The sequence below is a fragment of the Crocodylus porosus genome, unplaced genomic scaffold (genome assembly GCF_001723895.1).
Source record: "Crocodylus porosus isolate Cpor-Errol unplaced genomic scaffold, CroPor_comp1, whole genome shotgun sequence".
NCBI classification, from domain to species: domain Eukaryota; kingdom Metazoa; phylum Chordata; order Crocodylia; family Crocodylidae; genus Crocodylus; species Crocodylus porosus.
This window is the reverse complement of record NW_017728886.1, coordinates 6,639,148-6,654,827: the sequence shown is the minus strand read 5'-3', so window position 1 is coordinate 6,654,827 and position 15,680 is coordinate 6,639,148. Positions and strand designations below refer to the sequence as shown.

General features: G+C 45.8%; 1 protein-coding gene across 1 annotated transcript in view; it reads left to right on the top strand.

The window, feature by feature from the left end:
• SETD2 (SET domain containing 2) overlaps window positions 1–15,680 on the top strand; it is a 126,982-nt gene that overhangs the window by 98,842 nt on the left and 12,460 nt on the right. The window contains exon 18 of the mRNA XM_019529809.1: window positions 1,013–1,124. Within this exon, the coding sequence (XP_019385354.1) occupies window positions 1,013–1,124 (112 nt within the window). The remainder of the gene's footprint in view (window positions 1–1,012; window positions 1,125–15,680) is intronic.

The following is a 15,680-nucleotide window of genomic DNA, read 5'->3' as shown; positions in this document are numbered from 1 at the left end:
ACTACCTGCCCTCCCCCTGCCAACAGGGCAGTGTTGATGTAAATGTGAATGATTTGGATTGAAGTAGTGCCTAGGAGACCTAGTCATGGACTGGGTGCTACAGTAGGAAGACGGGAGAGCATCAACTCCAGGAAACTGGGAAGACCTTGCTGGTTATCTAGCAGTAACATGTATTCCCTCTGGGGGAGACGAGTTATAAAAGGCCTGAGGTGCAATTTAGCTGTACCTATTGATGTTGGTATCTCTATACAGCGAATATGCCATTAGTTGTATTGGAAGCTCCTGGTTAAATACAATTATTCTTTGGGACAGTTTTCCCCACTGGACACTTGCTGTAGATGCTTTGTTTAAACTTTTGGTATTCCCAGGCAGCTCCATAAAGAAGCAAACTATACACCAACTCCTCCCTCCCCCCCACTCTGATTTGTTAGATATTATTTTACTATTATGGCTTATTGATAGTGGTTTTTTAAAAGAGTAGCACAACTACTTGCTTATTAGCAAGGCTCTTAAATAGTCTCTTATGGTGCTGAAGGTTGTTTGGCCCATTTGAGTGAGATTTTTTTCCCCGTACTCCTCCTCCCAAGACAAGCGTTTGGATTGGGATAACCATGCAAATGCTTCCAGTTATGGACCAAACACCAAAAACTTCAAACGAGAGTCCTTTTCGATGCCCTCAGCACTCTCTGCCTTGTGCGTTACTGCTTTTTTCATAGTACTTCATTATTTTCCAGGGCAGTTAACACTGTTCATGTCCAAATCCATCCAAATATTTTTTTTTCTAGTCCAGTTGGGTGAGGGTACTCTGTAGGCTCAAATCCAAGCATCCTGAGTGCAGCCAAGTCTTTGCAGAAGGCAGGCAGGGCTACTTCCACACATGTGGTCTGTGTGTGCAGGCCATAGCTGTATATGCCTAATTAATGCTCCATCGAGGCCTACATGAAGATCATGTCTTTGAGACGTCTTTGCTACTCCAAATTAAGAGAGAATAACCATTCCTTTCTTTTGCTAGACAAACTCAGTGGGATCCTCCTAACTGGGACAGCCCAGGAGATGATGCCAGTCTTGAACATGAAGCAGAAATGGACCTCGGGACTCCAACATATGATGAAAACCCAATGAAGGTAAGTGTGAGCAGCAGACAAAATATCCCATCTTCCTCCTCATCTTTAAAGGGTCAGCAGAAAATCGGGTCTTTTGCGTCTGCCAGATGGTGAATTCAGGTAGACCTCCTTTCAGCCATCACAGCTTGTTTTATAACGACTTTCATGAAGCTCTAATCTACCTTTCCTCTCCCCTGCAAAATAGACATAGTGGGCTATTATCAGGCACACTACTGCTTCTTTGGCAAAGGCAGAGATACAGTGCTTTAATTCTTAAATCTCCCCTTTTAAGGACTTGGAGGTTTTTGTTTTCTTGCATGTGGGTACCATGGCCTTAGAAAGGATTTTTGCTTGTTGATTCAGACGTCATATTTCATGTTGAACAACCATGTTGTCCAGCGAGGAATTTGCGTCATGAATTTCAGTGTTGTGCAGCTTGAGGGAAAAAACCTTGCAGATGCGGGGAAGGCCACAGATGTGTCTTCAGACTAGAAAAATCTGCCTATCTCAGTGGACGTGGCATGATTCAGTGGGGAAAGCAGGGGTCTTATCCTGATCTAGTCCTGATTTAGTTGTATAACTGTGGCCAAGTCACTGACCATGGTTTCACCGTTCATGTGGTAGGAGCAATGCTTTGTAAAATCCTTTGAGATGTACAGGGGAAAATCTACGAACTCATGAATTCTGCACCAAGAGCATAGATTCTAACATTATTGCGTCTCCATTCCTTCATTGCACACAGCCTCTTCACAGCTATACGTTTTCTCCATCTCTTGTTTGATCCCAGGCATCTGGGTAAGTAGGGCTCCAACAGGAGACTTCCTCTGGAGCGCTGTCCTGCTGTCGGTGCAGCTCTCCAAGCCTTCAGCAGAAGTGAACTTGGAAGCCAAAACATTGGTCACTGAGCCTGCTCACTTAGAGCGGTTTTACAAGCCATGTCGTTTCATAGGTTGTAGCTCTTCATGCAGAATTAAGCACTCTTATGGTTATGTAGCTTAGATGCTGCTCCTTTGAAAGCTCATGATTTTAGGTGTCCTGAAGGAGCCACTATTGCTGTATTGCCTGCTCTGCATGGGTGGCTAAGTATGTTATGGATACATAGCATGCTCCCAGAAAAAAAGGAGCCACCTTTGCAAAATAGTGTCCCAGCAAGGGAGTGTGGTGTCAAGGCAGCCTTTCTTCATTCCAATGAAAGGTCTCTAGCTAAGGTCATAGGGTGGATCTGAAGCCTTAACTCTTTCTTGCGCTTTGTAATTTAAACAAATGGAGAAAAAGGGAGGCCGATGTCAGGATGCCTCTTGGAAGGAATGTTTTATAGGGTTGCTCATGTCCTGAACAGGGTTTGCTGTGCAAACAGCAGTGCTTTGATTCAGGAGCATTAGAGCTAGATTTTCAAAAGTGCTGAGCTCCCAGGAGCTCTTGTTGAAAATATGACAAATGTGATGGTTAGATGAGAGGTGGTCCTTGGATGTTTTGAAGACCCGACTGCACAAAGCCTTGGCTGGGATGATGTAGCTGGGGCTGGTCCTGCTTTGAGGTCCTTTCCAGCCCTAACTTTCTATGACTCTGATTTTCCTTTTCCATAGCTCCCCCACCACCTGTAGGAGTCCCAGCTTCCCCTTTGACTTCTTCCCCCTACCTGCTTCTGACCAGACACTCTACCAGCTCCTGTCACCCCTCACCCCATGCACAAATAGCAGTGTAGTTTATTTAGTTCCTTTTCTCCCTGTTTGTTTTCGACGCAGTCTTTAAATCCCAAACCTACAGGTTCATAGATTCATAGATTGTAAGGCTGGAAGGGACCTTGGAAGATCATCAGTTCCAGCCTCCTGCACCAAGTAGGAAAGATAACTGGAGGACTGTCTAGTCTCCTCAGGTGATATGGAGAGCACAAAATGAAGTTTGCTAAAGTCTTCTGTTAATATTTACACCACTCTAAGTACAGGATTAGACCAGTGTTAGAACCTGTGCTAAATGCTGCATGGCAGGGGGTGGTCAAGATGCAGCCTGCATGCCACAGGTGGCACCCCCTACCCCCAGCAGATCAGCCAGGGGACAGGCAACCCCTTCTACCCTTCCCCATGTAGATACAACTTAGAATCATAGAAAACTAATATTGTAAGGCACCTCCAGAGGTCATATCCAGTCCAACCCTCTGCTCAAAGCAGGACTGTCCCTGACTGTGTCTTCCCAGCCAAGGCTTTGTCTGCCCAGGCCTTAAAAGCCTCCAAGGATGGAGAGTCCACATCCTCTCTAGGTAACCCATTCCAGTGCTTCACCATTGTCCTAGTGAGAGAGTTTTTCCTAATATCCAGCCTCCACTTCCCTTGCTGCAGCTTGAGCCCACTGCTCCTTGTCCTGTTATCTGCCCCCACTGAGAACAGCCCAGCCCCATCCTCTTTGCAGTACCCCGGCAGGGAGGTGAAGGCTGCTGTTCAATCCCCCTCGGTCTTCTGTTCTGCGGACTAAATCAGCCCAGTTCCTTCAGCCTCTCCTCAAGTTATGCCCCAGCCCTGAACCATTTTCATTGCCCTCCACTAGACTGTCCAGTTTGTCCACATCCTTTCTGTAAGAACCTGTGTGGTACAAGGACGTTTTGCTGCTATATCTTACGCTGTTTGTGGAGACGGTTTAACAAGATGAAAGAACTCCCTTTGCCAAAGTGAGCCAGATCTGCATGAAGGAAGTTCCCTGGGAGAATGATGCTAGGAAAGCTGCACGGTGTAGACTGAAATCCAGGTGACCCGTTAATGAGGGCATATTAGTTGGTGTAGTGTAAAAGAAAAGCTCTGTTTGCGTGAGAAATGAGTATGGAAAGCATTTGCTCTTTGTTGTGATCCAGGAAACTTGAGCTTCTCTTACCTCTGAATTTTGCCCTTACTTGTCTATGGTGCTTAGCCTAGCAATCGTAAGGGCAAAGTGCATCTGGCTTGCAGCAGGAATATAAGAGGAACAAATCCAGATGTGTTGCTTAGTCGTTATTTTAGTCTGTCTTTAGCCTATAGTGGTTAGGTTACACTTCACGTGTCAGCCCTGTACGATCCTATAAACTTTGTTGTTGATGACCAATAGCCATTAGAAGGACAAAAACCATACAGAGTTTTGGAAGAGATCAGCCATCGAGTCAACAGGATTTTGAAGCATACCAACTTAAAAAGCACATCTGTTTCAATGAGTCTGCTGATACTGGTCCAGTAATACTTTGAATGTAAAATAACTAAAGGAGACTGGAGGGTTATATATATATTTCTGCATGTTTCCGCTATGCCTGTGTTTGGAGGCACATTGTGCATCGTCTGTCTCATGGTCCTTCTCTTCTGTCTACATGCGTCCCTCACACATCAATAGGAAGCAAAGGCGGGGGTGCAGAAGTACTGTATAATTTGTAAAACCACAACCACTGGTGTGCGAGTTTGGGGCAGTTGCAGTCCCTGAACCTGCTGCTAAATCACACCTTGAGATCGTGTGACATCAGAACAAGCAGCCATTGTGACAGCAATAGGCTTTGTAGTGTTCGTCACACTGATGTAGTGATACATCATCGGTGCTGTGCTAAGGTTTGTCACTCTCCCATATCCCCCTTTGCGAAAGGTTGCAACTCTGAAAGAGGGGCATAAATTCCAGTTCAGGCACTCGTCGTCCAAAGTGATCAGCGGTCATTGCAATAACATTACCAAAGCCAATGTCTATTGAAATAAATGTGGGTCTGCTGCTCATGTCTCTGGGAATTTCTTTGTAAATCAAATCAGGTTTGTGCTGCGTGTGTAAGAAGGAAACGCAAAGGAATTGTGCTATCCTGAGGATATTTAATCTCCCTCATTTATTCTTGGAGGGGCTCCTTGAGATAGTCAAGAGCTTGGTTTGTCTTAATAGATTTTGTTTAATTGTGGTTATTGGGTATAATTGGAGGAAGCCTCCTGAAGTTGTCCATTTTGATACTATAATTCACTTTGATTGGAAAAAATAAGTAAATAAATCTTGTTACTCATTTCCTGCAAAATAAGCAGCTTTTAGCCTGTGTCTAAAAAGGTGCTGGCCCACAAAGCTGAATGCTGTAACTTGTCAGGTGCGTTTCCTGATGCCTGGATAATGGAAGATGTGTGTTTTATGGAGCACTCCCCTTCCTTTCCCAGAGGTGTTGAGGTTTTCCACAAAGTTGGTGTTTTGTGGCGTATGTGTTCAGTCTCCGTGGAAGGATCGTATGTGGTGTGACGGGATCTGGTGTCATCGCCATACTAACAACACTCAGCTCAGCTTCTCCTTCTCGTTGAACCCAGGCAGATGTTTTCTTGCTCTGTCTGCCGGAACTTGGACAAAGTCAGCTGGCTTTTGGCTCTGTTTGGAGAAGACAGCAGAGATGCTGGCTGCAAGCAGGGGGAAGCTTTTTTGTGGATCTGGAAGACTCTGATTATTCCATCAGAGAGAAGATTTTTGCATAGCTAGCAGTCTTCAGCTCTTACTAGAGACCCCTCAGTTCTGGGCTTCTCAGATAGCAGTGTTGGCCAGACTGGCTGCTATTGTCTGCAGCTGGCCAAGAAATTAAGTCCCGTACTCTCCGATGCATAGCCAGCTCTGCAGCCAGACACTCGTGCCTAAATTACTGCCACATGCTCGACTTTGGCTAACCTGGCGCCCCATTCTGCTTTTATGGCCGTTTGTTTCCTATTTGCTAGGAAGCATTAATGCTTTTTCTTTTGAGCATGGTACCGCCTTTCTGAGCAACCAGAAGCAGCGTTGGAAATGGGACTGTTCAAGCTGAGAGCTGCTAAGTAATTGCTTGGGATAGCGTGCTCGTTTGAGGGAGTACTCTGTGCATGCTGTATTTATTCATTATATTGATGCCCATCTTTACCTGGGACACAGCGCTTTGTATCTTGGGATCATACACATGGTGAGCCCGACTGGGGATTGAGATGACCTCTGCCAGCCCTACTTCTCTCTGATTCTCTGTGAACCTTACTGTCCCACGCTAAGTACCTGTGAAGTGTCCAAATTAACGCTTTGTCCAGTTAATTGCCATTCACACTGCATGCCGTGAAGGACTGTTCTGTGCCTGCTTTAATGAGAGTCAGATCAACCTGGGATTAAACCCGATGCCTGCTTTTTAACCACTGTTCAGTTAAGAGAGAAACCAGGTAGTGCAGCAGGACATCCTTTTCCCTGTCTCTGTTCCCAATCAAAGGGCAACGCCAAAGGGTTCCTCTGAACATCACCCTTCAGCAGTCTGGGACAGGGTAGCCTGCAGTGCTGTTTGAAGCCCACCAGGATGGGTAAGCCCTTCCCTTTCCAGCTGTGTTGGCCATGCAGTTTGCATACTCTAAAGAGACTTCATTGTCTCCAGTTCCTTACCTTCTAGGACATTGACTATGACATTCAGGGTCTCACTAGCCTAGAAGCAAAACTGTTACAGCTGCCCTTCATCTGATCAACCCGGTCAGCAGCATTGCTGCTGGATCATTTGGGGAAGTAGATTTTGGGGATGTTGGGAGTGCATGCAGTGTGCATGGCTCATGGTCTTCTCCGGTGCTACCAAGTCAGCAGTAGACCTTTGTGGACCCCTTCCTTTGACCCACTGCGGGAGGCTTGCCGAAAGGGGAAGCCAGGTCTTGTATGCTGATTGCCTATCAGCTTAAGTGGTTGCATCAGAGCCACAAGATTTCATACATGCCTAAGACCTGGGTTATTGTTGTTGCATCCGTTTTAGTGTAAATCACTGTGGGTTTTGAAATGTGCTGTATCGCTGCCACCTCTCTAACTCCCTCCCTTGTGAGAGGCTGGAGCCAAGGGAGGGTTTCATGCCTAGTCGGCAGAATGAGTTTGCCTTTGGGAAATGGCTGGGTTTAAAATAGGATTCATATTTTTTTTTTTTTTTAAAGATGTTTGGAGTCTGGATGTGAAAGCAGACCCTTTCACAGCTGGCTCCCTGTACATGTCTCCTCTAACTAAGCTGCTGGAATGCTCCCCAAGGGTTGCAGCAATGTGCTTTTCCTCCTTTCCCTTGGCAGCTTGCTGTCAGAGGGGGCAAAGGGTGGTAGGAGGCACATCCCCCTTCCCCTCCTCACTGCTCTTGTGCATTTCCCTCTTAGCCTCCCACTGGCCAGTGACTCCCTCTTGGTGCTGTGGGCCCACCTCACATGGCAGACCTTCCTTTTCCTCACCACCTTCAGCTGCAGCTCTGACCTTCCTTCCTTCCTCCCCTGTTTCAGGTAGCATCTTCTGTGCCCTTTGAACTCCTCAGCCCCAGCCTTCGCTGCTAACTGCTCTAAAGCATTTTCATTTGATACGGACTCCCACTGCTACCAGATCAGGAGCCCTCTTCCACATTACAGCCCTGCTGGCATCTTGTGCACCCTTGAGAGGGGCCACCACTTTGCAGACTGTCCAGTGGGAAAATAGTACAGCCAAATCGAGGTAGGTTTACTGAACAGCCCAAAGGACCTCAGAGCAATGAAAACAGCAGATCCTACATCATGTGCTGAAATAGTGTTGTGTCTCTAATACAGCTCCAGTTGTCTCTAAATAGGACCTACATTAATAAGGAAATTTTTGCACTGAAAGAGAGGAATTAATTTTAGCTTTCAGATAGTTTTACCTTCACTTCCCACTGGGAGCTGCTTAAAAAGGTTTTTCCCCTTCCCTATTTGCTGCTTTCATTTGCCAAGCACTGACTCTCCCTCCACCTGGTGAGGTCCAGAAATAGTTGCAATTAACCTGCAATAGCACTTTAGTTTCAGCTGACGTGTCATTTGGGAATGCCAGAGACCTCAACCTGTGTTCTAGCATCATTACCATCATGGCTCTAAATTGCTAGCTTTACAGACACTGCAAAGCCTCTAAGCTCCAAAACATTTGTGTAGCTGTTATATCCTGCAGCCAGGATACTAAAAAGCATTCAAGCAGTATACATATGCACACCCCCCACAGACTGCTTGAATTGAATTTAGCATTTTTATATAGTTAAACAGTATCTTGTTATATAGCATGCGCTTAGCATTCATGTTATATATGTGTGTATGTGCTAACATGAATATGTTAACATACTAATATAGCATGTATAGCATATATAAGTTATATGCTAACATGAATGCTAGCATGCTATAACAAGATATTGTTTAGCTAAATAACAAGATGCTTAAGTCCATTCAAGCAGTGTGTGTGTATATATGTATATAGTGCATGTGGGTGAGGGTATGCCCGTGTGTGTGCGCGTGTATGTATACATATATTGCGTGAAATGGTTTCTAGGATCTTGGCTGCAGGATGTCAGGCTCCGGAGTTCTGTGATTTCTTAAATAATGTTTTTGATCATCCCATATAGCCTGTAGTGAAACTGCCAGCTTCTCAGAAGCTTTAAAACTGCAGCACTGCACCTTTGAGTGGAAATCAAGCTGAAGCTTTTTATGTACGTTTCAGATGGACCCAGGCAGGTTGAGATCCCCAAAGGAGCTTAGGCCCTCAAGAAGCAAGGGCAAAGATCATCTATAATTTAAGATGATACGCAAGAAGAGAGTGAAGCCAGTAGTTGAAAGAAAAATGTGTTGTGGTTGATGGAGGAAAGCAAAAGCTATGAGAACTAGCACTGACACTGAGATCTGTGCGTAGTTAAAATGTTCTACGTTGGTTAATCCCATAGCTGGACTGGGGGCTAAAACCCCTGCCTGCATTCATGTAATAGTTGTTCCCCCTCTGCTTAATTGTACACAAGCATAGTCATCTTCTTGCCTTCATCTCCATTTCAGAATGAGGTCAAGCACTGAGAAGAGTTGAGGCATGTCCCCTCCTAGCGATGGGCCGGCTACAGGTCTCATAAGCGCAGCAGCTTCCTTGCTTTTCTTGTGCAGTAACAGCTCCCACAGAAGGCACTGGAGCAAAGAATGGCATTTGTAGGGAGGCATCCGATGCCCCTGACAGGAGTTACATTTATCTCACACGTGCAAGTATCTCATTGACAAATCAGAACCGCTCAACTGGCCATGTGTTATTGTGGGATTCTTCCATGGCACAAAAGTTGCTGGTCATCGACTACCTTTGTGGCTGATCTGCCACTTTTATCAAGGAATAAACTGCTTTAAGGTCTGTTATGATTCGTCACGCAATACTTGCTGACAACACATGACAACATGCATCATCTAACCAAGGACCAAGAATTTGTTCCAGTGAGCTCTGCATAGGTGTTGGCTCCGAAGCTTACTTTTTATGCTCTGGTGTTTAGGGTGCTCCGTTTCTCGTCTTTGCATTTTTACAGCCCATTCCTCCACTTCTGCCTATAGTTTAATTCTGAGTCGGTGACGAGGTAGCAGCACTGGCTCTCATTGGTGGTTTGTATCATCAACCAGCGTCGTTTAGTACTTTGTTAGCATCCAAGTGTAGAGCCATTGCTAGTGGTGTATAGTTGCCTTGCCTGTTCATTGCACTCTTCCCATATGGCCTATGTCAGACCCTCTGGTTTCTAGCATAATGATGGATGGGTGAGGGGGGCATGAGCCCCATGTGCTACTCAAGAGGGGAGGGGAACCTCACCCTCTGCAAAAAAAGGTACAGGGAGGGGAGGACTGCCCCCTTACACCTCTGCCTCTGGCACCAATGCAATCAGGTTCAACCTGCTGGCTCCTGTGTGTGATCAGTGCACATTTGGTGTTGTAGGAGAATTTCTGGCATGAGGACGCAGACCCGTAACCAGATTGGAGGAGTGTGACATACCGGGTAGAGGGACCCTGTTGAATCTGTGGCTTACATGCAGTCTAAAAGCACAGCATAGGGGCATCCACACTACAGTCACAGTGTCATGTAGCTTGGCTTGAGCTGGTTTCCAGCTCGGGGGCGGCGGGTTATGTAGCTGCAGTAGTGCAGGCTGCATGACTATCCAGGAGCCAAGGGAAATTCACTGACCCTGAGCTGCCATATAGATGATGCTTGCAGACCTTTAAATGAAGGGTTTGTAGTGAATTCTAAGTTGCTGTAGCTAGACTGCTCCAAGCACCTGAATGAGCTAGTTTAAAGCTAGCTCAGGTATTTCTCTAATGGCTGCTGTATGTGCAATACCCTTAGACAACCTAATAAATGTAGCCAAGGAGACTTTGCATCTATTGGCTCATCAGAGTGTGAGGTCACCCAGCTTGAAGGGTTTTATTGTACGTCATTGTTTCCCTAGCAGCATGCTCAGGATCAACTAAGACTCCAAGGGAGGCAAGTATAATATCTTGATGGGTTGGGTCATCTCTTTGTTGGACTTCACAGTTGTAGGAGACCAGTGCATTGAACTTTGCTTTCTCATGTGGGTCCCTGTTTTGATCTTTACTCTACGCTTCTGTTTTGATTCGTGTTTCACTCGCAGATGGGTGCGTTGTCCTCCCGCACTGAACAGGTGTGATATGGGGCTTGCTCTGGCTCTGAGTCAGGTAAGAGCAGCAGTGAAAGCACAAATTGATACCAGCACAGCCCATCTACCCTTGAGGTTTTCCCTGGGAGAGCTCGCCTGGTACAAAACCCCCTTCTGTGTAGACAGGCCTGTACCTTCCCGTTGCAAAAGCTTACCATTACCGAATATGGCTGTAGGAGCTTGACCCCTTGTTTTGTCCCTTTTCCCTTCATCTGCCCTTCTCAACTCTGTGTCCTCAGCATCTCCTTGGCTCTCAACTTCTGCTTGTCTTTTAAAATGAACCCCCCCGACCCTTCTGCTGGTACTAATCCATTAAAAAAAAAAAATAAAAAAACCCTGCACTGAAATTGAGACATGGTATCTCAAACCAGAGCAGCTATGCGCTGGTCCATTGCAAGGCATCCTTCTGATGACCAGCTCTAGGCTCTATTGTCCCTCTTCAGGCAGGAACCACCTTATTTGAATACAAGGGCTAAATAAATAATTGCCACCATCAATCTAGTTGCACTAGTGTCTGACTTGGTGTCTATCATGGCAGCCTCTGACTGTCTCTCAAGTCAAACTGAACCAAGAGAGCCCAGTACTAAGTGGACTGGGTTTCTTTGTCCTCCCCAGAAGGTTGCTCCAGCTGCTCTTCTCCATCCCACCCCCTGGGTAACTGAGGGTGACAAGGAAGAGTTAGGGTGCAAGTTGGTTTTGCACGAGGGTCTCGGGTCTGGGCTTCTCTTGAAAAGAGTCTGACTCTCAGGCCAGTGGCCAAGAATGATCTGCCTTCCCCTTGCAGACGCATACCTGTAATCCATGTTGCTGTCTGCTGCCTAGTTCACGGTGGCTGTAGCTTGCACAGTAAGTAATGCGGTAGCTAGAATTGCCACCTGTGCTCTTCATACATTCATGCATCCATGCCAGCTGCCTGCTTCATATGATGTCACTTTTTTTGTAAAAGGCCACAGTCTTGGTGAATTGTGTAGCCTTGACCAAGGTATTTTCAGAAGAAAAAATAATCCCCACCACATCTTCCCTCTCCCCACTTCATCTCAGATCCAGTAATGTCTCAGGATGGGAGCAGAGATGGAAGTACACCAGATGCTTGTAAGACATTGCATCCTTTCCTCTCTCTTTTACTGTACTTGTTCTGTGTGCATGCACATGTGCCTTTATTTGTACGTTATCTCCATTGTTCTGTATTGGGGTCAGGAAGGAGTGTTATCCCACAATCAGATCCAAACATACTTGAGGTTGCCTTCCTCTGTAGCAAGCATGTGGCCTCTACTTGGGACCTCTTGAATGTAGATTAACAACATTTTACAGAAGCAGGATGTTGGCGGGTTAGAGTGTTTTGCCCTGTGATACTTTATTAAGAGGTTAGATGGTGGATTTGTATAGGATGGGTTTGGTAGGAATAACCCTGCCTTAGGCAGGAGGGTGGATTAGATGACCTCTAAAAATCCCTTTTCTACAATTCTGCGATGCCATGCTAGCTGTCAGTCGAGGAAGACCAGCTTTTATATCATGTGGGTGGTTAGGCAGAAGATAAAGCCAAGGAGATGCAGGTTATATTTCTCTGGTAAGTTGTTTAACCTCGGTGTTTGCTTCCCCATCTGTGTGCATGCATGCATGCACACACGCATGCTCACGCCCCAGTGCTTTTGTTTATATATAAATTTATTTATGTATACATCTATTTATATAATCATATAAATTATTATAGTACTGACTTCCTCTCTCTCTATCATGGCCATTATATCATCATATAAGTTATTATAATATTGACATGAGAGAGGAAGTCAGTACTATAATAATTTATATTATATAAATAGAAGCACACGCGCGTGCACATGAGAAAATAAACACTGAGGCTAAACAACTTACCAAAGGCCAAAAAAATATATATGTTTGTGTGTGTGTATGTGTATAAACATATGAAAAGGAAGTCAGTAAAAACCTCCCCCAGATGGGGTGGGCTTTAGTAAATTAGTGTTGGAGAGGTCCTTTATATAGAGGCCATGATAGAAATGGGAACTGTTTTCTCATTGGCTTTTAGATCCATAGGTTCACATCCTATTTTCATTCCCTTCCCTTCCACCTCCCCATGAGAATCAATGGTGCCTTGTACGTTGTAATATAAACTTCGTTACCAAAGACATACATTTTAATTTCCAGTATCGTTCAGGTCTGAAGGGTCTCCTGTCCCTGCATACAGATCCCTGAAAGCAAACATATTTGTCTTCAAAGTTTTGATGGATTAAACACACCTTAGAGAAGTGAACCATAGAATTGGAGAAAAGCAGGTCTGGAAGGAACGCAGGAGGAGTATTTTAAGCTGTTGTTCCCAGAGTCAGTGATCAGCAGGCACAGTTCATATATACTGTTTTTAGCAGGTCTTGCCCCACAGATCCTGGGAACGAAGCATACTAGATCTTGTTTAACTTGCCAATCAAAGAGTCTTCTGTGGAAGCTTTATTGCTTTTCACTTTACTTCCACCCCCATAAAGTCATTAAAATTGCCAGCTGCACATCCAAAATAGCTTGCATTGGAAGCATGTGGAAAGCGAGCTGTGTAGGGTAGGAATGGAAATTTAGAGGGTTTTTTCACTAGTGAGGGGTCACAGCTATCCGTTTTGACATGCAGAAAACAGCCTGGTCATTCCAGAAAGCAGCCTTGCTACCCCCAGCTATTTGGAAATCATGAAGTGAGGCCCTAACAAGTCATGAGATCAGCTTAAAAATGAGATTTTTTTTTTTTTTAATTGACTTCGTGTTTTGCTTTTATTTTTCCCTCTCTGAGCCCTAAGGGTTCACTTGGCCTTGTTTTCAGACTCCTCTACATCCATGAGAGCTGGCAGTTTCTTTACATGCAAGCAGAGACTTTCAGGTGATCAGAGGCTGTGTTTTTTTGTGGGGGGGGAAATGAAATCTTGTTAGATTTGTGACGATTGGCAGCCCTGGGAAAGTGGGGAAAGCCTCAGAGTACAACTCTGGTCTTTGATTGTGAAAACAACAGACAATGTCTTGAGTGAAAATACCTTCCTACACCTCGAGGTGGTTGTTGGTAATGTGCCATTAAGAACATAAATGTCATGCTGGGTTAGACCAAATGGTCCAGCTAGCCCAGTATCCTCTGCGACAGTGGGAGAAGTGGATTCTGCATAGGGAGACCTTTGAACTGAACATCTCTATGGCGATCTATCCCCTGTTTGGTCCCCTTTCTGGCATCCACCCTTTATTGGGTTAGACATGCTAGAGGAAGTGTATCCAGCTAATCTGTTCAATAGCTGTTCATGGATCTACTACCCATCACTTCTCCAGTCCCTTTTTGACCAAGGCTGTGCTGTCTCCCTCCTCCATTTCCCGTGGCAGTGAATTTCACAAATTAACAACACGTTAATTCTCTCCGTTAGAACGGCGCGTTTCCCCCATTTGAGAGCACGTCTATGCAGTTCCTGGAGAGAAAAGATCTGATTTCAGAAAGGTTATGTCAGGTAGCTGAGGGTTTGGCTATCTAAAGGGTGGGAGTAAGATAAATGTCAATGTTAGACCCTTTCATTTAAAAGTCCCACCATTAGGACCAGGTGAACTACACCCGAGGGTGCTAAAAGAGCTGGCTGATGTCCTTGCACTATCGATGCCAAAGTTATTTGAAGACTCATGGCACTTGGGAGAGGTCCTAGAAGACTAGAAGAAGGCCAACATGGTGCCTGTCTGAGAAAGGAGGACCTGGGAAATTACAGGCCAATCTGTTTGATCTCATCCCTGGTAAAATCCTGGAAAACATTATCAAATATCCATTACAGACAGGCTACCAGAAGGCAGTTTTTTTGGAGGATAGCCAACGTGGCTTCGTTATGGGCAGGCTGTGCCAGACCAACCTCATTTCCTTCTACAGTCAGGTAACTCGCCACCTGGATGGGGGAAATGAGGTTGATGTCATATGCCTGGACTTCAGAAAGGCCTTTGACCTGGTCTCCTACAAAGTCCTCATGAAAAAATTGGGGAAAATGCAGCCTCGACTATGTCACAGTCCGGCGGCGAGGTAACGGGCTCTGAGGTAGGACCCGGAGAGTATCGCTTGACGGAACTGAGTCGGCATGACGGAAGGTGACCTGTGGCATTCCCCAGGGCTCAGTACTTATTTCCCTCTTCTGTGCTACCTAGGATCAAAGGGTTAATAACGGGGAACAGATGACTTAATTTTGCCCTAGCACACTGCGAGACCCTATCTAGAGAATCCAAAAATTAGAACGTAATAAGGGACTGGTACTGTTCAACATGTTCATCAACAATTTGGATCATGGTATAAAAAGCGAATTAGCAAAGTTTGACGACACCAAACTACGGGGGAGCGTGGTCATACTCAAAGAGGCTGGCAATACAGGCCGGAGAGGTGGGTAGACCTCAACCAGATGCTGTTTAACACAGAGAAGTGTAAAGTGCTCCATCTGGGGAGAAATAATCCATGACATAGGCTCGGCAGTGCGATGCATACCCGTACCACATCTGAATGAGACGTGGGTGTCGTGATAGACAACAAAATGAACATGAGCCACCGATGCAATGCCGTGGCTGGCAGAGCTGATCAAACACTGGCATGCATCTACCGAGGCGCATCAAACAAAGTCAAGGGTGTTGTTTTCCCTCTGCTTAGCTTTGGTGAGACCGCAGCTGGAGTATTGTGTCCAATTGTGGGCGCTGCACATCGGGAAGGATGTGGAGAAGCTCGAGAGAGTCCAAAGGAGGGCCACACGCATGACTGGAGACCTAGAGACCAGGTCACGCAAGGGGAGGCTGAAAGACTTGGGACTGTTCAGCCTGCAGAAGACAAGACCCAGGGGAGACTTGCTGGCAACTTATAAGTATATCAAGGGTGTACATCAGGGTCTGGAGGAGCATCTGTTCATCAAGGTCCCCCATGGGAGGACCAGCTGATTGAAGATTGCTTCAGGCTTGACATAAGGAAAAATGTCTCGCCCGCTGGGCTGTGTCCCCCTGTTCCCCACTGTTACAGAAGAGGCATGCCCTTGTTAATAAATGCAGCATCCCCGTGACCCACTGCATTTATTTCTATATACAGGGACCCTTAGAGAGACTCATAGTTTCATAGTTTTTAGGGTTGGAAGGGATCTGAGCAGATCATCTAGTCTGACCCCCTGCCATGGCAGGAAAGAGTACTGGGGTCAAATGACCCCAGCAAGATGTGC